Source organism: Phalacrocorax aristotelis, chromosome 1 (assembly GCF_949628215.1).
Source record: "Phalacrocorax aristotelis chromosome 1, bGulAri2.1, whole genome shotgun sequence".
NCBI lineage: Eukaryota > Metazoa > Chordata > Aves > Suliformes > Phalacrocoracidae > Phalacrocorax > Phalacrocorax aristotelis.
Genome location: NC_134276.1, coordinates 206821891 through 206847725, shown reverse-complemented (window position 1 = coordinate 206847725; position 25835 = coordinate 206821891). Strand labels below are relative to the sequence as shown.

Here is a 25835-nt window from a genome sequence, read left to right as displayed (position 1 = left end):
AATTAATAATTCAAAACTAAATATATCTTAACTATATAAATCCACATTGTGCCATTTTTAAATAAAGAATACACATTTTTAGAGCTACAACCACTGAGGAAGATGAAAAATAAATTATGCAAATGCTTCGAAGACATACAAACTTGGTTTTGCTTCAGGGCACCAACACTGATTCACAAGCTGAAAAATTTTTCATTGAGTTAAGTTATTCCCAATTTTATTGTTTCAGGATATTCTGCACATTTCTTTGAAGCATGTGAAGCTGGAGCTTTTCTGAAGAAGGACAAGATCCATTCGGACCTTGGTTTTACTCTTGAATGGTTCATTTTAATTCTATGACATCATAACAGTACGTTTTTATGCCCCTACATAAATCCTTGACTGCAGCATCTCTAGATCATGTGATAGGTGAAAAGAAACCATTTGATCTGAAGGCTGAACACAGAGGTTGAATGGGATTTTTAAATTTTCTTGAGGCACAGACTGTTGTCCTTTTTCTGAATTAAAGCAGCTAGTCTGATAAGAAGCAAATCAGCTGGACAAACAACGGATTTTTAACACCTCAAGATGGGCAATGGAGCCAGTTCTGAGAGCAAGGAGTCATCCAGGAGATCCAAAGAACTGGAAAAGAAACTCCAAGCAGATGCTGAGAAGGAAGCCAGGACAGTCAAACTACTACTGTTGGGTAAATAGAATAAAAATTGTTCATAATGCTTTTCCATTGAGGGGTTATTTTGCTCTGGAATTACATTTCAGTACAACAAATTTCCCACCTCATTATTTATTTGAAGCAAACTATCCTGTAATATATGCACAAAAATGTTTTCTAGTTGTGAACACTCATGGAGCAACTAATTAAGTCACAGGGAACAGGTTGAAAATGGCCATGTCACTGCATATATTAAAACTTAAATTTTATAAATCCTTAACTTTGAAAAGATTTGAGAAATGAGTACCTACTGTTAGAATAAATGTTATGATGTTTACTTACACAGACATCTTTTTTTTCAAGAATCTATGTGCATTCATTTGCAGGGTTAAGTAATATAACTGGTTACACAGAAAACCCACAGGTGTCACAAGCTATCAATATTGTTTATTTTCCAACTGTTGCACTTCAGTTTTTACAGAAGCAGAAAGTGACTTAGAAGGATTTTTTGTGTATAAAAATATTATTGTGGAAATGGGAATGGAAGGTTGTGTAATGAGATGAATACAGATGAATATTCTCACGACTAGTACTTTTAGTCCACAGGATGATCAATTTATTAACAGACGGATGGTGTAACAGCAAAAGAAAAACTTTTTCCTTCATACAGATTTAATCTTCTTTTGTTCCATGGTGCTGCATAGCCTACAAGAAATATCAAAGAGCACAATAACACTGCCACCATTTTAATATTTTTCTTCTAAGAGTATGATGCCTGCTATGACAGTTTACATTGGTTTCACTAAACACATAGAAAAACAGCCTTTGATCATTGAAATGTTTACCTTTTTTCTCCACTGTAACCACAATGCTGACAAACGCTTTCAAACTGACATTCATTCAGACTTAGCTAGATCCCTTCAATAAAGTAAATCGGCTTAACTGCTATTTTCTATCTTTTGCAAAGGTCTGTTTATACCTGCTGAGAATTTAACTACTATTATTAATAAAGAAATAAGAGAAAAACACAACCATGCAGGTTCTCAATTAATAATAGGAAAGTAGCTGTTTGATACACTTTATGTACAATCAGTATCCAAATTGTGGTTTACAAAGTTTTACAGTCCAGGGGAGAATATGAAGATTTTATGTTCCATATTCATACAAAATATTGCCCCCACTAAGACAAGCTTGAATTGGTCAAAACCCAGAATATTTTCATTTAAACTTTCATAAAGTTTCAATACTTTCTATATACTCTTACAAAAAGGAATTTGCATATTGAGTGAGTGCCAGGGTCCAACTATTCCAGCATCCTGTCTCTGACCTTACCCAACACAGATACATGAGGAAGATGTAAGAAATCCTTTAAGAGGAATTTATAGGATAAAAAGGAATTTATAAGATAAAGAGGAATTTATAAAGTAGGCAGTTTCATTATATATTTTGATCTTCAAGCCTTCATGTCCTGGCAGTAGTACTGGAGGCTATCTTATACTAGGACACAAACTAAATTACCCCTCCCAGAACACATGTATGTATTTAGTATTAAGAACTTCAGTTTTTAATGTCTCCTAATGTTCAGATCTGGGCCTGTTATCTTTACATACCTCTGAGGTGATCTTGGAAATTATTCAAATTTTACACTTCATAAATCAAGGGCAGCTCCATTCAAACCAAACAGCCTAGTCCTACCCTAGTTCTAGGTTTCTGTTCATCCAGACCATATGTTGCCTCTATATTACAGACCAGATGTCACCATTGTTTCTTTTGCAGCAGGCAGACTGGTAGAAAATACTCTGGAAAAAAAGGATATGTATATCATAAGTTTATTAGTGTGATCATTATACTCTTAAAATGTAAAAAATAAAATGCATTCTGGCCATTTTTTGAGGGGATCATTTAAAATCTAATGTGATCTGTCTGTGTCCTCCAGTAGGTCCCTTTACAAAAATGAAATGATATCCAGAAAACAAAGACATTTGTTATGTTAAGTTCCATGATCTGGGCAAGCACATTATCTGAGTTGAGGTGAAAATTTGCAGTTTATATGACGTGCACATAAAAACTGCACATATAAACCAGGGGAGGTGGAAAATTATGCCACTTTCTGCCATTCTTCACAAGTTGTTCAGAAACCAGGAGGGTTAAGTCCCCTGTGCCAGGTGTTCCAACGTTGGGAAGGCCATCCTTCTGCCCTACCTTCTCAACAAACCTAGCCTCTATATGTTTATACTTCCAAAAAATCTGATTCTTTTATGAGTCTGGAACAAACTCCAAGGTGGAAGTTTTATTATTTCCTTTGTATCAGGGCCATAGCTTGCCTAAGACATCACATGTAGTTTATACACTTTGTAGGAGGTCAGCTTGGAAATTATTTGTGTGCAAAGTACAGCCCACATTTTAAACGTGGCCAAAACTGTTGATGCTTACAGTCATGTTTCACAGAAATAAGAACTTAGCTTCAGTTTAAATAATCACTAGACTTGGAACTTATTTCTCTTCAAAATATTATTCTATGGCCTCATTGTCTACAGTTTTCCATGGCAGGACAAAACTCACCCTCATTTGAGCTGGTCATCCTCAGCTCACTTTACTGAGAAATACTCACTTTTAGGGCACAACTCACCTAATTTAATTTAAACATCTGCTTCAGGGTGACAAAAATTGGAGCTGTTGGTTTATTTGTTTTAGTTCTAGTTTTACTAGCAAATATTTTCCTCCACTGGCTATAAAAGGTCTCTGATAAATAGTCTGAATGTAGAAGTTTATAGTATAGGCATTTAAAACCAGTTAATCAGCTACTGTCGTACTGAAGTCAGGTTTAAGTTCAGGTTATTAACACCTCCCCTGGAAGGAAAGGCCTTGAGCACACAGATGGCCCAGTAATCCTACTAACTGGAATACCCTGATTTTGGATTTTTGGGGATGGGGCAGCATTTAAGGACCTTAATTTGCCCATTTCCACCTCAGGATGGTTAGATATTTTCTCTATTTTATTTCTCCCATGAAGAATGTTCATTCAGTTTGGTAAAAGGATCAGGAAGATACAATTTCCACTCTAGTTCACAGTTTGCAGAGCTCCGAATGGCATAGACAAGGCTCAGGCAGAGCTGTAAAACCTTTTCTGATTTTAAGATTTTCTTTTCCTATTTTTTGCTGTTTCATGTCACTGTCAGTGACTTTTGTGACAGGTTTCAAACAAAATATTCACACAGTAGGTTTTTAAATGTCCTTACCTTGATTGTGAAAGCTTTCCTAAATCAAACCTTTGTTTCCACATAAATAATAACTGTAAAGAGACAATAGCTCTTGCTTTAAGGCACAAAAGAAGCCTTTTATATATTATATAAAAAGAGCCATCTTCAACAGCTCAGCAGATGCTAACCTTGAAATGGGCTTGTACTCTCCCCAGTTTCCACAACTATTCAAACAAATTCTTCTTAGAAAACCAGTAATGTCAAGTTACAGCTAAGGTCCTGGGTTCTGTTCTTCTTTGAATTTGAGAGATTCTCACTGGCTTTCAAGCTGCCTCTATTTTTTTCTTTGTTTCTGCTCTGTCACTGTGCCTTGGTGGCCTGCAGGGAAGTGGTCAGGCAGTCCCAGCGCAGCAGGGCAGCTCTTGTCAGGCTGCTGGGGAACGGCTCCTTTGCAGCTTGGAGCCTGCAGCCATGCTGCACGGCACATCTTGTGTCTGCTCTGCAGCCCCACCATGCCCAGAAACATAACGGGCCTGGGACACGGGGAACTGCAGTTCGAAATGTCCAAAACAAGAAGAGAGGCAGGTTACAGTAGCCAGACTGCTCTGTGTAGAGCACCATGCTGAAGGTGGATGCCATATGCCCAGGGCATAGCAAAAGTCATCTCTAGGAAGAAGATTGGGAGCAAACCTCCATCAACCTTACTGGCAGTGGGGACATCTTTCAGATCCCAAGAGCAGGGCTACAGTTTCAGACACTGACCAAGATTTCTGTGCCTTTATTTCCTGTGCATTTATCTGTCTCAAGGAAACTTGGCGTCCAAAAAGAAGCAAAGAAATCAGAGGTAAATTTGAAAAAGCGAAATCTTAAATATGTGCAAAGCAAAATACAGGCTATAGCATATTATCCCTGGTCTTTATCAGGCTGAGCTTCACAGTGACAGAGCTCTTTTCAAAAGGCAATTAAACTTTCCAAGCTTCAGGACAGGACTAAGTTTAGCCTAAGTTCTTGTCTTTTATTCGGAAAATCTGGGCTCAATTATAATTGACCTTGTCACTGCCTCCTAAAGGGAAGCTGCCTTCAGATCCCCATGCAGTCACGTAAGGGCTACCAGCTCTTGCTGCTGTTTGTGTGAGCAGAAGGCTACTGGGCAGGTGGAAGCGCAGCCCTGTCCCCACTTTCCCATCCCTGGGCCCTGGCCAGAGGAGCAGGCTGCACAGGAGCAGGGAGGAAGAAAGGAAGCAGGTGCAAAGTAAATTGTTTCTGACCCATTTCCTGGAGTGCAAATTCTGCTACGACTAACACAGTACTCTGGAGAGAAGCCAAAGTCTGAGAGTCTTCTGCTGTTTAGATAAAGGCATTACTGGATCATAAATTAAAGATGAGCAGGGGTAGAAAAATGCACCCAAAAGATATAAATTATGCCTCCCACTCTTTTTTAACGTTGCCTTTCAGATCTGCAAGAGAAATTCACTTACATATTACGCTTCCTGACATCTTTCCATGAGGTAAAAGTATGAATTCTCAGCACAGCCTGCTCTCTTCCCTACAAAAAGTGTAGCAAACGCCACCTTGCTGACAGGGCTTTACCGAATTCTTCAGATAGGCATTGAAGGAATAATAGATGAACGATGGCAAATTTGCATTTTTTCCAAACTGTGGCAGATGGCAGCATCAGCCCATTTTGCATAGGCTCATTTTTCTGTCACACTTTCTGCTGTTCACATCATGAGCTTTAGAAAATGCTTTGCGTATGGTTTGCTCTCTGTTGTGATTCATTTGAGTAAATTAATCCCTGTCATTTAAATGTTATTAGCTTTACAAAATCTGTTTGGAAAGTCTGTAATCAGTTTGTTCTGTTCACTGAGAAGCCCTCAATTAAAATAGCTATGACCCGGATTTCCTCTTTTGTGAAAAGTATTTGACACTGTCCAGTGAGGTAAATGATAATCTGCAAAAAGAAAAGCAGTGATGAATCCTGTCCCATGGATTCACAGTCAAAATTAAATCATCTCTTCAGGTGCTTTCATAATCTGTCTCTTGTTTGGCAGTTCTTGCCAGGCCTCACGACTGATGGTAGTCACTTGCACTGATTTCCAGTGGGGACAGTTTGTGTTGTGATTACTCACTTTGCATGAGATAAGAAGGGCAAAAAATCTCACACCAAACCTGTGCTCTAGCTCTGCAACTGGCTGTGCGAGCAAATGCCTGCACCTCCCAGCCAGCTGTGGGGAGTTGCTGCAGAATTGTGCCCAAGCTGGATCTGTTGCATAGCTCTTCCAGCCACACTACTTCATAGCAGACCATGGGGCAGAGGACCTGGCAAAACACAATGTCAAGGCATTTGCTCATGTGCTGCCAGCACATCATGAGCTAGACCACATGCAAGTCCCCACATTCTGTTTTTCCAGTTGCTCAAAGAGGCTGGTTGAAGAGCAAGGAACTGGGTGGTTTGGCTTACACAAGGTCATGATACATATTAAATTAGCAGCTACAAAACATGTAATGAAGGGTTGCTGTCAGAAGCTGTAGTTGGTTCATGTCTTTCTGCCCACCTGCTGTGGATGAAATCAAAATATGACCGTATTTTATTACCTTGATAATTAAAGAGTCTACATTTTTCTCTTAATTGACTGAATGAATGTTCTTTTCTTTTCAAATGTCCCTTTTCTTTTCAGGATTAGTGTTTTTACCAAGATTTCATTCTTTTTAAGTCTGAATGTACACTAGGGAGAGTTATAGTTAGTACAATGGGGAACTAAAACATCTGTATGTCTCTTCATAGATACAAAATTCTGTGTTGCAGAGAGTTATTTTTAATACTTGTTACTTATTCACATATCAACCAAATCTCAACATTCCCCTTCTGCAGGTGCTGGAGAGTCAGGAAAGAGCACTATTGTAAAGCAAATGAAGTAAGTATATGAATATTCATATCAGTTGTTGAATCTGGCATTTGTAGTATAAGCAATCTAGCTAATGTCTTATTACAATGTTTATGCTTATTTGAATAAAATGCAAAGAAAAGCCATTCAAATCAAGTTCTCATTCAACCACACAAAGAAAAATACAAAGTGACTAAGACAAACAGCTGGATCGGTAATCGGATTTGTCTGATCAAATCATGCACTGGCCCAACTCCTCAGTGAAGACCAGGGAAGCTTCTTCATTGGCTTTGCTAGGAGTGACAGTACCGTAGTGAGAACATGAATGCATAAGACCACCAGCCATGGCAGATCCACTTAGCCTAGTGTCCTGTCTGCTGCAGTAGCTAATGAAGGATGTTTCCAGAAGATCATCAAACCAGACAAGCAAACCCAGGAATACTCGTGCTGGATACCCTGAGAGTATCTGATGATCTGTGACTCAGGCACCATCCTGAACCAGAGACGGTATCACTGTATTTAATAGCCCTCTGTTAATTCATGCTTATGTTTCTCGTGAATCTTTTTTGAACCAATGTAAACTAATAACTTCCACAATATTCTATGGACCGAGTATTTGGTTAGGAAGATCTTGTGACTGCACCATAAATCTACTATAAGGATACTTGTATATGTTTGTTCAAAGTGCACATGGCACTACACAGATTGAAGTCAGTATTATTTCCCTTGGCTTCAGAGGAAGGTCAAATTTGTGTGTGTGTGTGTCCATTTATAATTTACTATCACAGTATTTTCACATATAATAAAACAGGCTAAAACTAATTTAATTCATGTTATTCATGTTATTCTTTTAAGGGTAGCCAAAATACTAATCGTGTATCTGGTTTAAGTAGATAATCCACCTGAGTTCAAGAGATGACAGGCAGCAAAAATCCTCCTTCACTGTCTAACCTGCTAAAATATTGCTATTGTATCAGCCTTATTTTCATAGACAGTGTCCAGGTCTGCTTCCTAGACCTGTCTAAATACAGAAAAAAATGACACAAGAATTGCAACTGTTTAGACATGACCCTATTTTGTAAGCACCGATCTATTCCTGGGTAAAAATCAAGCAGGCTATTTTATAAAATCAGTAATGCTATTCTAAATTTAAGTTTCCTAACTATTTCATATCATCACCAATGCATTTTAAAGAGTGAAGTAAATTATGTTATGTCATAAGAACAATTTTCTATTTAAGCAGCTCATTTTGTAATAAGACAGATTCTGAACCATCCATCAGATATTTTGCTAACTTCTTTGTTCCAGTTAAATGGTGGATAATTTATTTCTGTTTTGCGTTCCAATTAGGAGACCCTCCCTGTTCAGCAAACCATTGAAATGTATGGTGTTGAAAGCTTCCCCAAGTAGAAGCAGATTAAAGATGTTCCTCTGAATTGAGCACTTCAAGAAGGCTGATAACCCTTAACAGCATTGAGGAGGGGGCAAAATACGGCAAAGCTGAGAGTAGTCGTGCATTTATGAGCTGTCAACTTGATCACGAATATGAATTGTTTTACAAGAAAGCTGTTCATGAAAATTATCATTTTTCATATAAAATGTCATCTTTCTGTTACAACCAAGAACATTTTTTTTTAAAAAAGGGATCTTTTTAGTAAAAAAAATTCCAGTTACTAACTTTTTCAGTGAAGGAGAACATTTTCTAGAGAAGACTGATAGCTGCTTACAATAGAAATAACTTTCCTGAAATCACAACTTCCACCAAAATCAGGGTAATTTTATTTCTATTAATGTAATATTCTGATTCATAATTTCCAGACTGAATATTTCAAAGTTAAATCCTTCCACAAAGCTTTGCACAATATTTTCTGATGTTCAAAATCTAGATATGCAGCAAGGCCCTAAAAAGGTTAGGATGGTTATGAGGGATAACTAAAAAGGAAAAAAGAAAAAGCTTCTCTGGAGCTCTGTGCTTCTGACTAGATCATTTCCAATATATGATCTAAATTTTTTAAAAACTAAATTGTGTATTTCTGTACTATGTCCTAAGTTAGCAGTACAAACCTACTACAAATAATTCAGCAAATGAAAAGGAGGAAGCAAAATAATTGGTAACTCCTCATGCCTGTTGAGATTCAATCAACTCCACCTATCTGGTGAGAAGCCCTCCTTGCGTGAAAAAAACCCAGGAGTCTAATTTTTTCCTCCAATAGAAACATCATTTTGATATTATGACTGGTAGCCTAACACCTCATACTTTCAGCATCCTGCATTTATTTTTTAAATGTTGTTTGTATTTTCAAGGAGGATCACGGAACAAAATTTTACCATTTGCTAAAATGCTCCTTCTGGCCATACAAGATGTCAACCTGTTTTACAGTACTTCCTTAAGAATGATAGACCTTTAACACAAGTAGCAAAATTCACTACTGATTTAACTGGCTGGCTAACATACCTTCTGCCAGAGGACATAAATAGATTATTAAAAAAAACCCCAACAAACCAACAAAAGAACCCTCAGCAAAACCCATGAAAATCCTCAAGCAAAAACAAGTTTTCTTTCTATAATTACAGAATCTAGTTTTATTACAGAATCTTATATTTTCTTCCTCCCTTTGTTCTTCAGAGAGAAAGCATGAAAACAACATATAAAATAACCATTTGTGGACTGTGTTAGGGTCTTTCTTCTCTCCATCTTCTTTCTTTCCATCCATCTTCTCCAGAAATCCTGTTACATAAGACTGAGAAGAATATGCTTAACTACCAGTTCAAGGTTCAACTTTGATGGCAGCTGAAATTATTTCCTGTTAAAGGTGATCTGACCCATTAAAGGAGGTCACCTACACCAGTGGGGAGCTCTTGGCTCCAATGGCACTTCACACACAGGACATTGCTCAGGCCATCCCCAGGCAGCAATCCAGACTATCCAGTTGCACTATCATGGAGCTTTATTAGACTCCACCAAGTGAATAAGCCTCCCCTCTGAACACATCTTATTATTTCATTGAAATCATGGGGTTGACACAGGGATACATGGATATTTCAGAGGATGGCAAAAAAAGGTTCACTAGTACACCAGACTACTGCAAAACACAGCTCCCCTTTTTCTTTCTCCCAAGTTCAACAGGATTCCTTTGAATCTTGCAGATTCACTTGAATTCACACTGAAAAAAAGCATTCAAAAAACCCAGAGCTTCAAAACAGAGTTTATAGATTTACCTGGTCCAGAAGTGATTGGGGAAACATTTTGAGAACCATTTTTTCCTACAGATACTATTCCTACAGACACAAGAATGAAACTTTTGAATTTTCTGACGTCCGTAAGTCAGAGAGATGTTAAGACACATACAATTGTAATGTGGGTTTTGTGCGTGTGTGTGAATTATTTTCTGACAGGGCTGACTTACCTCCTTGAAGGGAAAGTCTCCCCAAGACACATGCCTACACTAATTCTGGGGTAACCTGTCAGATCCTTTCTCATCACCCTTTTCTACTTGTATAGCTCTGTACAGACTATCTCTGGCAAAAGACAGGGAAAGAAAAACAAACCACAACACCCAGAAATTATTTATTTAATAACCTGGCCTTCATCTCTGAACAACTGAGGTGAGGAAGAGTAGAGCCTTGGTTCCAACAGCAGCCAAAGCAGTTTGGTGTCTGTTCATTGTGAGAGTACACTACACCAAAACAGGTGAAGTTTTCATCCTTTTTCACAGCTCATGGAAAAAGATGTCTCTGAGTCATGAGATAATCTGCCACTGGTCTTGGAGAACTTTTACCACATGCCATTCTCCAGTCAAGAAGGATTATGAAATTATAATCCCTCTGTCAGATTAATTGAATTTGACTGATAAGGTTCTATGTTCACTGGAATACAGGCCAAATCCTCTGGAGTAATATGTATGTCCCCAAAGCCTGTAGATAATAACAGTGACATCTTTCAACAACTAGAAATTGTAACTGATGTACAAAGAAATATTAAAGACTTTTTTTTTCTTGAGGATGTACCTCACAGTGCAGAAATATTTTTTGCAAAAATTTTTCTACTTTAGGTAAGATTCTGGATAAAAATGAGAATGATTGAACAAGCAATGTGACAGCTCATAACTAACATTGATGATTCCAATAATAAAAGACTTGGGTTCTAAATACAGCTAGGCATCTTGCCCTTTATCCACCGGAATGGCTCTGGGTCTTTTACTGGATTCATACATTATCCTACACGGCAGAAAACCAAATCCTATTCACTCAGACTGGGAAGTAAAAACCTAGCCTCATAAATATATCTTCACATAGTTGCAGAAACTGGTGTTCACCTGTTCCAGCAGAATAAGCAGATCAGCCATTGATAAATGCTTTTCCAAGGGCCAGATGGATTAAGTTCTTTCTCACACTGACCACAAAACCATCTGATCCAACTTTAATTACCTTCTTTTTTTTTAATAATGCATCCCATAAACCTTTTGCTTTCTATTTTTGCACCAGGATCATCCATAAAGACGGTTTCACCTACCAGGAACGCATGGAGTACAGACCTGTCATTTACAGTAACGCGGTGCAGTCTATACTGTCTATTGTGAAAGCAATGACCAAGTTAGGAATCAGTTATGAAAACCCAGCTAGAGTTGTGAGTATGATGCCCTTTCTCTTGAAATTGACATTAGAATACATTTTTTGTAATATGATAGCAGAGACTAGTAGAACAAAGAGGCTTCAGTATTTGCTTTGTAACAGTGGAAACTAAGTACTACTTGAGTTATATGCAGGAAGATGTTCTTACGTCTTGCAAAGGTCTAGCCTTTGCATAAACTGCCATTTTGTTGGTTACAAAACAAATGTTCCACCATCAGAGACAAAATAAATTAAAAAAAGAACATTTTCTTAGCTGCTTAGTCACTTATTTATTGCTATTGGGAAATGTAATAAACATTTCCTTTTTATGAACAAACCTTGGGGCTCAGCCATGTAAGGAAGGGTCATCTAGACATGTTGGGAATATTTCAGTTTGGCATTGCTCCTGGAGCAGAGAATTGCCCATTGTACAGACACAGCACTGGTGCATTGGCACTGCAGAGAAGTGGAGTCTGACCTTCCTGGCATGGTTAGCAAAATCCTATGCAGGAGTGCATAGAGGAAAAGCCCCAGTAAGAAGACCTGCTATCTTCTGGCAATGACCCTGAATTTTCAGGGACAGAAGTAAAGCAAAACCACATACTTTTCTTCTCAGTGCAATGATTTAGTCTATTGCCTGTAATTGGGACCTTGTTGAGAATTTCTCAAAGGCCTGGCAGAATACCACCTGGTTCCAGTTTTGGCAAATTCTGCCTATTCCCTGGGGGTTTATCTTAGAGGGAATTATCTCTGCTTATCTGAAAGACCTTTTCTTGTTCCAGAGGTCTACATTTCATTACAACGACATGTGGCACTTTGACCTACAAAATGATAAACAAAAGCTTCAGAGGTTACTAAAGCTCATACAGTGATTTGACAAAATAGAAACTAAATATTTTCTTCCTATTTTCTTCCATGGCTGCAAGTAATTCAAACAAAGGTAACGGTGCCCAAGAGCAGCACATGGTAAATAGGCCCACGTGAATGTGCTGCAACTTGTTCTGTCTCCTCAGTTGTGATAGACACATGTACTGCATGAAGACCCATCTAGAAGTCTATGTGGCCTAAGAAAGCTGAGCCTTGCAGCACCTAGCCACAGGTCCTAGCTCAGCCTCTGAAATCCACTACATAATCCAGATTCTGTTTGCCACTGTAACTGAGATATGTTCTGCCTGAGCCCTGGTACTTCAGCCTCTTTTCTCAGCCCTGCCAAACTTTCTGAGAGGTTTATACATGGTCATTCATCATTTATCAGCTATGCCAGTTTCATAGACATTATTTCCAAGGGGTTTTACAGCCTGGGGAACTGAGAACTGTTAAATAGCCCAGTTCATTTCTTCACGTTATATATAACCAAATGCAGAAAATTCAGCATTTCTAAGTTTATCATTGATAGCACAGGAAGCCTATTCTTACTGTCATTGGCAGAATAGGTCTCTAGGAATACAGCTGAATACACCTGTATAAAACATTTGCGGTGCCTGCCTACTTTTCCCCCAGAACCATGTAAGAGCAAACTGGATATGACTTTTAAAGAAAGTTTGGTTACATTTATTTGAGTAATCAATAAACATTGCCCTTTTTTCCAAAAACAAACTTAGCTTACGTTTTCTGTAAAATCATAAGCCATTTATAGAATCACAGAATGAAAGAATGGTAGGGGTTGGAAGGGGCCTCTAGAGATCATCTTGTCCAACCCCCCTGCTTGAGCAGGCACACCCAGAGCAGGGGGCACAGGAACGTGCCCAGGTGGGATTTGAATGTCTCCAGGGAAGGGACCCCACAGCCTCCCTGGGCAGCCTGTGCCCCTGCTCTGGCACCCGCACAGGGAAGATTTTTCTTATACTGAGGTGGAACTTTCTGTGTTCCAACTTGTGCCCATTGCCCCTTGGCCTGTCATTGGGCACTAAATGGCTTGATTTGATATGATATAAGATATATAGGATTTTATTTCATCTGGACTTTGTTCTTGCTATGTTCTCATCCAGATTTAGCTGCTTAAAGTCATCTAGTCCACAGGCTGGGCTTATCTTGGGCCTGAAAGGAAGGAGTTTATCCATGTTCCAGCACTGCCTGCAAATGGGTCTTACTGGTCTTGAAAGTGTCTCAGCATGTACTTTGAACAATATCTGTCCTGGGGAGAGATGTATTTTTTTCTTCCTAAAGCGCCATTACAATCTATTTTTAATATGAAAATCAGCTAAAGTCTGTCTACATCCCAGAGAGAAACAAAATGTTATATAAATCAGGTTTCTGATAAAAAATCTGACACTATCTTCCTTTTTTTATGTAAGAATCAAAATCCACAGTTGCCACCTTTTGCATAATAATCGATGAACGTTTACGGTACTCCTGGAGGCTCTGAGCTCAAGGCTATTTAGCCAACATATCCAACGCTGAAGGAGGATAGCTATAATCATCAAATGATATGTGATATCTTGAAGGAGAAGACATACCAACTCTTATCTTGAAGCCGAACAAACGTGCGCCCTGGAGAGCAGCCCTGGAGACAAATGAGAGGTGCACAGGAGAAAGCATGACTCAGTTCTGCTGATTCCAGAACTAAGCGAGAGGATGGGGGTGTAAATGGAGCCGATGTTGTTTAATGTAGAAGGGCAATTGTACATCTGTTGTCCTTCCTCTTTCAAACGAAGGCAATTCTCTGGTGGTTATTTCGCCCTTTTTTTCATCTTTCTCCGTGCTAACTCAGTTTCTCCAATACTTCAGAAAACCTGTAGGGTTTTATTTTTGATCAGTCTCTGACTTTTGCAAAGTTTCCATACTGCAATTTCTATTGCAACATGAAGATATAGTACGTTCCTAAAATGAATTTGTTACAAGTTATTGTGAAGATGTTTTCTATTTTTGAATAAAACATATTCCCTGCCAAATTCTGTCAGAATCCATCTATACTTTTGCAACTATTGACTGCAGGTCACTTCAGTAGTCTACTTACATGGCTAGGAAGGAATTATATCCTGTAATTATCCACTGCTGTGACAGTGTATCAAATGACCCTCTTTTAATCATGCTCTCTATTTAGAGTACATTCCTAAGCTGTTAACAACAGAAAATAAATATTTTTAATGTAATACATTACTTGAAGTCTTTTTGGATTGACTGCAAAAGGAACAAATTATGAAATAATAGGTTTAAAATATTTGGGATTTTATTCAGTTACATGTTTCTTCTTCCCCAAATAAAACAACACGTGGGAAATGCATTCACTAACTATATTCACTTTGCCACATTTCTCACTATGGCCTAAAGCTAGAAATTTTTTCTTCCAAATACATTCAAAAATATATTTGGCCATATATTTCTGCTTTGATGTAGTTATACTATGTTGAAGCTTTAAATATACTTTTTAATTTAGTTTTTGATACCCAACTATTCTGTCTTACAATAAAAGCCTTCCTTCCAAGTTGGGTCTTTTGTGAACACCTTTCGTAAGATGAAACTGAGATCTTGTAGGAACAAAACAAAACAATAAAAGGAGGAAAACTGTGTATCACAATATAAGTCTAACCTTGGCACTAACTAAAGGGAAGTGAGCTTGTAGAAGGATGCTTGCATGCACAGGCGGGTTCAGCTACCTGGAAAAATCGGTGAAAATGAGATATTTTACCCTTACAGCTCATTGTAAACCAAGCACACCTTCAAGGCGGTGGAGGGGCATGGTGTGCTTGCACAATATTTACTGAAATTTCTCTTTAGGAAGATGAAAGGAAGCTGCATGCCATGGTAACTACTCTGGAGGATGGAGACATGCCTTCTGAATTGGTTGAACTCATCAAACAACTGTGGAGCGACAGCGGGACCCAGGCCTGCTTCACAAGGGCAGCGGAGTACCAGCTCAACGACTCGGCAGCCTAGTAGGTGACACCAGCTGCAGGTGCTGAACAGCTGGCTATTACCATAGCAGACCGTATAGGAAGGCTTGTGACAAGAACCCTTCCTCTAGCAGAATAGCCTACAAAAATTAAAGCTCATTAACCTGAAAAAGAATGAGGGTTTTTACTAATGTTTATAATAGATTAGAAGTGTTTAACCAAAGGAAACATGTAAAAACAAGGAGCCATTTGTTTCTGTGAGATTGTTTAAACTGTAAAAAAAACCAAACCAAAACCAAAACGAAAAACCCCACACAAACCAAAAAAAAACCCAGGCTATTCTGTCTCTAAGTAATTCTAAGATTGACAAAATAAGGGAAAAGGTGAAATGAAACAGATTAGGTTCTACCTAGAGTTGTACTTTGAATGTATAAATTTCAAGCTGCTAAACGTAACTCTGGAGAAAGCTATAAAAAGTTCCCTCTAAACTAATCTGGCTGCATGAACAGCTGTTCCCTGGGCCATTACTGTCTCAGCATCCAGCTGGTCTTGGCAGCCACTCCCCAACCCGACAGCCCCAGTTCCCTTTCTGCAGCCTGGGAGTTGGCAAGCACACAAGCAGGGGACTAGGGCTGCTCAGCTCCGACCGCACAAAGGGTCAGCATTCAGCTGGGGTGCACCTCCTATCTTAGATACAGTCAGTAAGCTTAGCTTTTCAGGAGTCCCTGGTTTGGTTGCTTCTACAGCTGTTCTTGCAGGCTAGAGTGGTCCTGCTCTGCTGTTTTCTCCCCAAGGTCATACAAGGCCCAGAAGGGAGGTGTCACCTGGGATGGAGTTTTCCTAGAGTGCATAAGCCTGACCCTCAATGTGGGGCAGAGGGTTGTTCCAGCTGAGGTCCACCTTCCAAGATCTGCAGCTGGAGGTTTCTCTTCTCCTGCAGCTGCTTCTACAGGCTGAGGGCACCTGCAGAGGGAAACCTGACAAGGCATGGGGTGTCCCTTCTACTCAGTGTGGGAAGGCATGCCAAGTCTGGGCCAGGAGCCAGGCACACTGAAGGCAGTAATAGCTCACTAACTGTAGATAGTAGAAGGGATATACATGAAAATATTAAAAATGCTTCATCTCTTTATATCTTCATAACAGGAATGAAGACCTTTCTGCAAGATAAGTAAACAAAGAAAATATTGCCTATGTAGGTTTGTGCCTGATTTGGCAGTATTTTATGGCAGCCTTGTATCTCTATAGGAACAGTACAGGGTAATATTTTGTTTTCTAACATATCCTTTCTGACTGGCCACACTGCAGTTCTCAGCACTAAAAGCTTGTAACAAGTCAGTCATCATACATAAAAGGAAAACCCTTAATGAAATGAAAAACAAATAAACAAACCCAAACAAAAAAACCATCACCACCACCACCACAAAACTAACGCAAAAAAAAAAAAAATTACCTGCTTACCAGCTAACATTCTGGTGTGTACACTGTGCCTGGCAGATTAGGTTTGTTGCCTAAAAAGAAGATAGGACAGTCTAAAGTAATTCCCTGTCAGTGTTATGGGCTGTGTCATGTTTTAACCTGCAACAGCTTTCAGTATCTAAGGGAGCTAGGATAGACTGTTAAGGAGGTAAAAATCATTATTTATTGTTAGAATTACATTAAAACCAACAGTGATATATTTTTCATCTTCTTGAACACTTCCAAATATCCTGCTAATCCTCTGCCTTCATCTTTCGGTACCTGATGGTTCTGGAAATCTAGCCTTTGGCTCTAAATGTTTAAAATCTACTTCATTTTTGCCCTTGCTTCTGGGTTTCTAATGATCAGTTCAAAACTAGCTAGAGACAATCAACCATCTAATACTACATTTCAATTTCTTTTAAAACTAAAATCCTGTTCCTCAGCTCCTGTGAATCAGCTCCTACACAGTATTGATTTATGCTGTGTAAACTCTGACTATCTGAGGTTATCTTCTCTGAGTCTTTTCATTATTAGTTCATGCTAATAAGTTTGATCACTGCCTTTCCTCTGTGTGTTTTAACTGAAAAAAGTGAGATTTTCCAAATTACAGAAAATCCCCTGTATGTCAAATTTGGCCGGAATTTCTTCCTTAGACTCACCTGGAATAAATCCTGTTTTAAGACGGAGTGATGGGTAAGGCAGGGACAAAATCAGGATTATAAATCATGACCTTAAATATCATTGCACAGCTACCAGTAGTACACGGTGCTCCTTGCTTGCTCAGTCATTTGCCTCTTGAGGTAGCATTTGTGTCACCTAATTCAAGCCAAGCAAAGATCAGGCATTTACAACAACCTACTAGTTTGCGTTCCTTCTTTTGCCAGTGGAGAGCTGGCCTGCAGAGTATCCCCTGGGAGCTGCCTACAGCCCTAAGAAGATTCTGAAGGTGCCTCTCTTGCTCCATTAACTAGATAATTAACTTGGTTTAATTTTTTATGCAATTAAAATTGGCTGTGTTGAATTGAATCTAGGTATTTGTGACTAAGAACTTTATAATGAATTTTATATACAAGTGTTTATTTTAGTGCTCATATGCTTTATAAATTAGAAAATACCTTTTGTTTCTGCCTTCCACAAAGGTGAGCTGAGATGAGTTTGCCTCAGGCCCTACTCAGAGAACCAGAGCTATATTGCTTTTTTTTTTAATAAAACAGATTGTTTCCTAGACTCAGATAATGGGCAAACATTGAATTACTCAGATTGACTTCAGCACACCTTGCTGAGTGGATTCAGTCTATTCAACTTAAAATAAGAAAATCCCGTTTTCAAGCATTACTTACAAATCTCCATATGGAAGATGCTAGCTTTTTAAAATTTTGTTTTGTTTTATTTTATTTTATTTTTTTACTTACAGGTGTATTAAATATTGCAGACAAGGATGATGAGCTATGAGATTTGCTTTGGTAGTCGTCTGGTTAAATCGAGAGGCAGAACTTCATGCTGAGCATTTTTGTTAGAGAAGAAAAATAAAAGGCATGAAGCCTAATAAACATTACAGAAACTGTGTTTTGTTTGTCAGAGACAAGAGGCTACAAATGGAAAGGTGTCAACTGGGACATTGAAAGCTTGAAAATGCTTCAACTATTTTATGGGTTGTCTTGTTTTTGGCTTTGTTCTTTATTTGAATATTAGCAGTTAAAGGGTAGGAAGCTACCAAGAAATGACCTCTTCTTTTCCTTTTGTTGATTCATAACCTCTTCACTCAGATTCCTAGATCAGCCAGTAGGATTCATAGGCTCTGTCCAGCCATTGAGAAAGCCGCACGACCCTGGAAAAGACAGGAGAAGGGTTGGTGGTAGGACAAGAACACGCTTCGAAGATCTGGTTTGGATTCTTACTTCATGCAGATTTTACCTCTGTATGCCAGACATAAAACCAGAGAATCCATAGAGAATCCATTCTTTTCTGGGGGACTGTGAGAATACTAACCTAGGGGGTCTCAGCATCATTGAAGCTTCTGGTTTTAATTACAAAATTTTTTTTTTAAATTATCATGTACCTTCAGCCCCTAAATGTGAATTCTTCCAAAATATTGCACCCTCCCTTTCACTTAGGAAGGAAGATACTGTTAGAACAGGTCTGATGATAGGCTGCAATAACTTCTACTCAATCTGCTTCTGAAAGATACTTGCGGTTCTTCCCCTGTGGTTGCAATTCCCACCTCCTGAAAGCAAATGGGAAAAACCCCTTTCCTGTCAAGGTAGCTTTTTAACATCCCTGAGGAAAATAAGGATTTTCCTGAACTGAAATTCTCAGCAATATGTTTATTATATACAAATAAGTTAAAGTTCTATATACAAGGAAAAAAAAAAGGCTCTGGACTGTGGATCTAGGTTTTATAAAAACCAATACTATTGTATTTAAATGTGTAATTTACATAAAATATTTAAAAGCGACTCAGTATGAAGTGATTATGCAATGTTCATGTCACCTTTTGAATTCACCAATCACCATTTCTTTCTGCTTTCCTAGTTACCTCAACGATTTGGATAGGTTAGCAATGCCGGACTATGTGCCTACTGAGCGAGATGTTTTGCACTCCAGAGTAAAAACAACTGGGATTATAGAGACTCAGTTTTCTTTCAAGGATTTGAACTTCAGGTACAAAAGCCATATTTAAGAGTCTTCTGTGGTTTTATCTTTCTTAAGAATTTTCTTTCAAAGGTATTGACCTCTTTAATATTGGTAATCCCATTGTGATATCCTTGAGTCCACCCTTATTTAGTAACTTTAATCAGCCAAAAAAGCAAGATATTTTAGTACCAGTACTCCAACTTTAATCATATAATGGACTGTTAAGATATCTCAGAATATCAGGTTCTAAAAGGACATTTTTACATATGTAAGTGTCTAAAAATCATTATTTGTATCCTGCCATTTGAATAACTGTGACATTTATGAAATTTGCCTACCTAAATGTCCTTAACAGCATGCAAAACATTTGATGACTACTAATTTGCATGCACTCTCAACCTTTCACTCTCTTTTCTTGAGAATGGAAATAACTGCTCTTAACACTGGAATACATTACAGTTGGAAAAAAAAATAACATTTCAGTCCCATGGGAAATTTCATTATTAGCATGCATGCCTTTACGCTCTATTAAGATGAAAAGCAAAATGTTCAGACAAAAATCCTGAAAATAATGTCCTGGCGAAATTTGACTGAAAATAATTGACACTTTCAGATACTCAAGATTTTGTTATGCTTAATGAACCAATTAAAAACATCTAATTCCACATGAAAATGTATTTGAATGAATTATGGTAGTTCCAGTGTTTTATAATGCTCTGCTCTATGGACTGAATTCCATCTAACTCTTAATTTAAAGGCTGGGGTGCATATTGAGGAATGTAATCTAGACAAGAAACTGCAGAGATAGAAGTATGGAACACCAGGATTATAACTTTAACATTTTTCAGTTGGCTTCTTTTTTTTTCTCATGTTGCAATTAAACAGCCTCCAAACCATCTATGCTATCACACAGATGCTTTGACATAACAGAGACTACATATACAAAATAAGATTCTGAAGTAGATGCCCTACAAATAAATTATTATCACCTATTAATACACCGATCACTCGGGAAAATTCAGCACTTACCCACAAATGCTACAGTGCAGTGTTGTAGACATAGTCATCTTTTTCTCTGATTAACATATTTCCATACAGCCTTGTATACTGTAAATCTGAGCACCTTCATTTGCAACCAGTTTATGTAAGAAATAAAAGCAAAATCAGGATGGATAAAGAAATCATCAGAATGCAAACCTTCTTTGACATGAATGCCCCCAGTCCTGATATTAGAATATCAGAATTGGTGTCTAGGTCCAACTGAAACGCAACACAACCAAGAATTAAGTTACCTGAGTGTCTGTAAACAAGAGGAAGGTTCCTAATGCCACCACAAACACACAAAAAAACCCCACTATGCTTAGCCTCTCTGGTATGCATCACAGTAGTGTTATGTGAGTAAATTAATTGGTGGCTTTAGGCACTTAAGTAATACGAGGTAAAAACACTACAAAATAGTTTGAGGGTTTTGAGCTGCTGTAGGGATGCACAACATCTATAAATCCATCTTAACCAGCCAGTTACTGGTACTTTGCATTGCCAGAGCAATGCAAAACAGCTGGGGGATCCTGACGACTCTGCGCTTGGTTTGATAAGTACCAAAGAGAGTAACACTTCCACATTCAGAGTGAGTTTTGGTTGATGTATTTAAATGAGGCTTGGGGTTACAAGCCATACATGGATAAAAAGAAAACATGACCAGATGCTTCATTCACTAAATACTTGTCCCTCTTCTGAATTGAATGAGGCAGAAAATATTTTCTGTCTGTGTGGTAAAAGTCTACATCCCAGTACTGCTCCAGGGAACTGAATTACAGTTGCACAGACAACATTTCTTATTATTTGCTATCTTCTTAGTGGTTAATTTGCTGGTTTAGTGTAATTTAGCTTTCTTGAGCTCTTCAATTTATTTCACTGATGTTGACTTTAATTTCCAAAGCTCAGAACATTCTTAAATATTTTTAAAAGAAGGTCTGATCTTTAGAGGTCCACTCCTGCTGTAATTTCCAGTCACGTGCTAGGAAGAGTTTGACTGAAATCAGGCAAGCTTTTAGGCTTCAGGTCTCACTATATGTACCGTTAGGACAAATGAACGTACAGCTAGTCCCGTATCTGTAGCTAAGTTTTCCAAAAGCAGTGCTGGGAAAATATAGAGCTTTCAAGACTAACTTTGACTGTCTTGGTAAAAGAATAAAATCACCTCAGAAATACATTTTCTACCACTCACAGAGGAACTTCAGTTTTACACGTGCATATATTAAGTTCTGGGCTGACATGAGAAGAGTTAAGCAAACTAAGGTTAGTACAACAAAGCTACCCCTAAGCATTGCCCCTGGCCTTGATCTTGTCCTATTTTAACTGACTTCTCATGAATATTCACTGGGTCATATGCTAAAAGCTTGCAGGAAGTGAATATAGATTCATATGATTATGTATGCTTGCAAAACTTAACTGCAGACTAAATTTTGGAGCTTTTTTTCCTCTCCCATAACCCTGATTTCAGAGTTACATACCAAAAATCAAGGAAGGTACATAATGCAGGTGACTTTTGGGCACTAATCACAGCAAAAAGTCAAGATGCTTTACTCACACTGACCTCACTCTTCAGTAGGCATACTGAATTCAATAAAGATACGCTTGGAAGAATGACATTACTGTTATCAAAACCTTGATCCACAAGAGCTTCCTGATTTCCTAATACTTCACATTTATAGACACCCAAGGATCAAAGAGATGAAATGTACTAGAAAAAAAAAATTTTCTCTAATTACTCCTCAGCTGTAGAAACAGTTCATCATGAGCATTGGGAGGGGTTTCATTTCTTCTAAGCAGGATGAGAAATGATAAATAACCTTTGTTTCCATCAGCTGCATTGCTGATGGTGAAGAAAAGAGGATCAATAGACTGGAAAAAATGGTGTTTCAATAACAAATTATTCTTGCTCTGTTTATTACTGATATTTTTTCATATAGAATCCCAATATATTTATTGCTATAAAAACTGAGTTGTGCTTAATTTTCCAATACCACAGCTGATACATCCAGAGAGTAAAATCTAATGCAGTTTCTTGAAGGAAGGAGTAATGCAGTAATGCTAGGTTTTACAGTTTTAAGTTCAACAACAGGCAGCACAGGGAAAAGTCATCATGGCCACAAGGAAACTGAAAAAGTAAGGGTAGGATAAATTTGGTTTTGTACATGTTTTTTTCTCCTTTCTAATACACTTGAAAAGTGTTCATTTCTGGCACCTTCTATGTCAGAAGAATAGATCAATTGTAGCTTTGATGACAGCTCCATCTCAGTTGGGCCCTTATGAGGGCCCTGACTAGGTCCCAGCCAGGTATGCCTAGCTGGCTTTGGATCCCTTATAAAGACTCCATAAAAAGTTCATATGTCTCTACCAAAGACAGTAATTTCTTGCAAAGACTGAAGGAAAATAGTGCAGAAGAGGACAGCCCTGAATTTTCCTCTCTACAAATGGAGGGATTCCAGCCACCCATGAATTGCTGCTTAAACAGCAACTAATGAGATCAACAGGGCAGAGACCCACTTGACAGAGACGCACGCTGCAGGTTATGCAGCTGATTGCACCAGGGAAATGAATAGATGATGAAATACAGATCACCACCAGGCAATTAAACATAACCAATGGGTCAACCCATGACCAGCTTCCAGTCACATGCCTTATTGATCAATGTGTCAGTTGACTACAATCAAAACCATGAAGTAACAAATTACCGTGGATTTGAGGGTCTTTTGTCAGTGTTTCACATATGAACTCTGTCCTGAATAAATGCTTGCCTGCAGGGCTTAGTGCTGCACTGAGCTCTTATGCAGAGCCCCACTTCCTCAACATGGAGTGTGACTTAGAAATACTTAATGTATTTCCTGTATGCAGGTATTTAAGCCTTTACATTTCATTTTATGCCAGTTACAAAGCTGAAAATAGTACATAGTACTCCTTGACCTGTTGGGATAGAAGCAGACCAATATTTGAGAAAGATGGATATTTGATAGTCATTCACCTCCAGTTGCACTCTGCACATTAACAGCATGACTACGTCCTTACTAGTTAGTGCTTTACATTGTATGTATGTCATTTTTTCTGCAAAGGATGTTTGATGTGGGTGGACAGCGATCAGAGAGAAAAAAGTGGATTCATTGCTTTGAGGGAGTTACTTGCATCATATTCTGTGCTGCGCTCAGTGCCTATGACATGGTTCTGGTGGAAGATAAAGAAGTGGTGAGTCAGAAGAGACAAACAACCCTTTTTGCTGCTAAGTTTTAATGTACTCTCTGATGGCATATCAGGACTGTTCCTGTTCCCTGATAACCATTTAAAGGCTATTATGCTGTATTGGTTCTTGCCAGCAAAAAACATTACAGTTAAAATGACGTATGGGGACAAGATTTGTCAGTCTCTCATATTTACCTTTTGCATCTCACAGAACAGAATGCATGAAAGCCTTCAGCTGTTCAACAGCATCTGCAACCACAAGTGCTTTGCAGCTACTTCCATTGTGCTGTTTCTAAACAAAAAAGACCTTTTTCAAGAGAAAATAACAAAAGTTCATCTGAATATCTGCTTTCCTGAGTATAATGGTAAGTTTAGTGTTTTCAGAAGAAAATACATTCAGATGATTAGTGTAGGCCATGCATTAAAGACTGAGACTTTGATTCAGGTCACCTATATATAACCATTTAAATACTAAGCACCTTATGCAAGCATCTAGCCTTTCTTTCAAAAGGATGGTATGGGACAGACATGACCAGAATCCAATTCATCTACTCATGATGCTTATCCTAGGGTGGGGTCATCGCTCTCTGGAGATGCTTATTTCTCTCTGTTGGCAGTAGAGGAAGCTGAGAGAACTAGAAGTTTCGGATGGCTGAAGTGTGATGAACCCACCCCATATTTTAGTACAAGTCTGTGGCTTATCACTCACACACACCATAACTGAATCCAAGTTTTTTTGTCCCTATTTGGAAAACCCATTCCATAAATGAAGTCTGCCTCTTTTTGTATGTCACAGTAGTGTCTACAGGAAATATAAAACAGCAGCTGTTCCCAGTTGATGGAAGAGAGTATATGAGGCTATGTCAGAAAGTGCCAGAGAAAAATCAAAATCTATCAGTATTTTAGTTTTAACCTAACGTATTTGGGATAGGGAGTGCCCAGAAAGAAGCATACTTAAAGCAATATTATTATTAGAAGATGGGTTCTGTGCACTTCCTGACAACTAGCTCTTTCACTCCCTTTCTCAGGACACATCAACACAGCAACCCAAAACTGCTCAGTGTTTCACTGGGATAATCAAATATTATGTGCTAGACTCAGTGGAGATATGCCACTTTACACTGCCTGAGGCTTCAGACAGGAAAAGAACCAGCAGGGCCTCTCAGCAGCAGCCTGCCTCCAGGAGCCTCATCCTGCTCCAGACCTACAGCGAGTCCACGGTACCAACGTTCAGACTTGCTGCCGTTCCAAAGTACTACCAAAAGGCAGAAAAGCTGCATGAAGAAATTATGACTAAATATATAAGCATCTGGATTTTTCCCTTTTTCCTTCTTCATTTCTTCATCTCTTCGTTTTTGTACTTCCCACCAATTTTGTCTTTTTACCTCTTTCCCTTTGAATTTATGCTCCTGCCTTTTTTCTTCTGTTTCATTTTCTGCTGTCACTCTAAGGCCCTTAACTGTTTCACACTGACTTACTCAGAAACATTCACATCAGAACTAAGGACTTCTAGTTAGGCATTGAAATCTAAATTTAGGTGGGCAATTTAGATACAAAATTTTCATACCTAATGCAAGAAGTTAATTCCCTTTAGAAAAAAAAGTAGAAAGAAAGAAGGAACGGAAAAAAGAATTCTTGTTAGCAGCTGTGAGGAAGTACCAGCTGAAATGTGTCTTCTCTTTCTTTTACTGCTCTCTCCGCTAGGATTAAATACATTTGAAGATGCTGGAAATTACATCAAGAAACAATTCCTAGACTTGAACATAAGAAAAGAAGATAAAGAGATATATTCTCACTTGACATGTGCCACGGACACCCAGAATGTCAAGTTTGTATTTGATGCAGTTACAGACATAATAATCAAAGAAAATCTGAAAGACTGTGGGCTTTTCTAGCCATTCATTCCCTTGCTCACAGTGTGATTTCAGCTCAGTCCACTTTCTTCTCTTTATCCTGTGTGCTGACTGAAACAAAAAAGTCTAGCGAAAAAACAATATCAATTAGGCTTTTGTTAGCTGTCAGTTGAAGCCTTGGGTATAGCCTGAGCAGTGTGTGTTACAAGATTGAGAAAAACGTTCCTGCTCCACAGAGATGCCAGCAGCTCATAAATCCTACTGGAATCAGGGAAATTCCTATTTTAATCAATATGTTTTAAAGGTAATGAGCACTTCTTAGGAACTGGGGACACCTCAGTATCCTGTTTGTTCTAGTGATGGGAGAAAAAATATAATACATAACAGATAACTGACTTGTATTTATATTTGAAGCCTTAAGAAAGCTATAGCATTAAACACTATCAATAGACAATTTCCATAATTTTTACCATACA

The 25835-nt window shown here is 38.3% G+C and overlaps 1 protein-coding gene across 1 annotated transcript; it reads left to right on the top strand.

Moving 5' to 3' along the window:
- Nucleotides 1-567: 567 nt before the first annotated feature.
- Nucleotides 568-25401, top strand: GNAT3 (G protein subunit alpha transducin 3). Its single transcript, XM_075093204.1, has 8 exons — nucleotides 568-685; nucleotides 6722-6764; nucleotides 11220-11361; nucleotides 15063-15220; nucleotides 19169-19297; nucleotides 23383-23512; nucleotides 23718-23871; nucleotides 25211-25401. The coding sequence occupies exons 1-8, from the start codon at nucleotides 568-570 to the stop codon at nucleotides 25399-25401; spliced, it is 1065 nt and encodes a 354-aa protein (XP_074949305.1).
- Nucleotides 25402-25835: the final 434 nt, after the last annotated feature.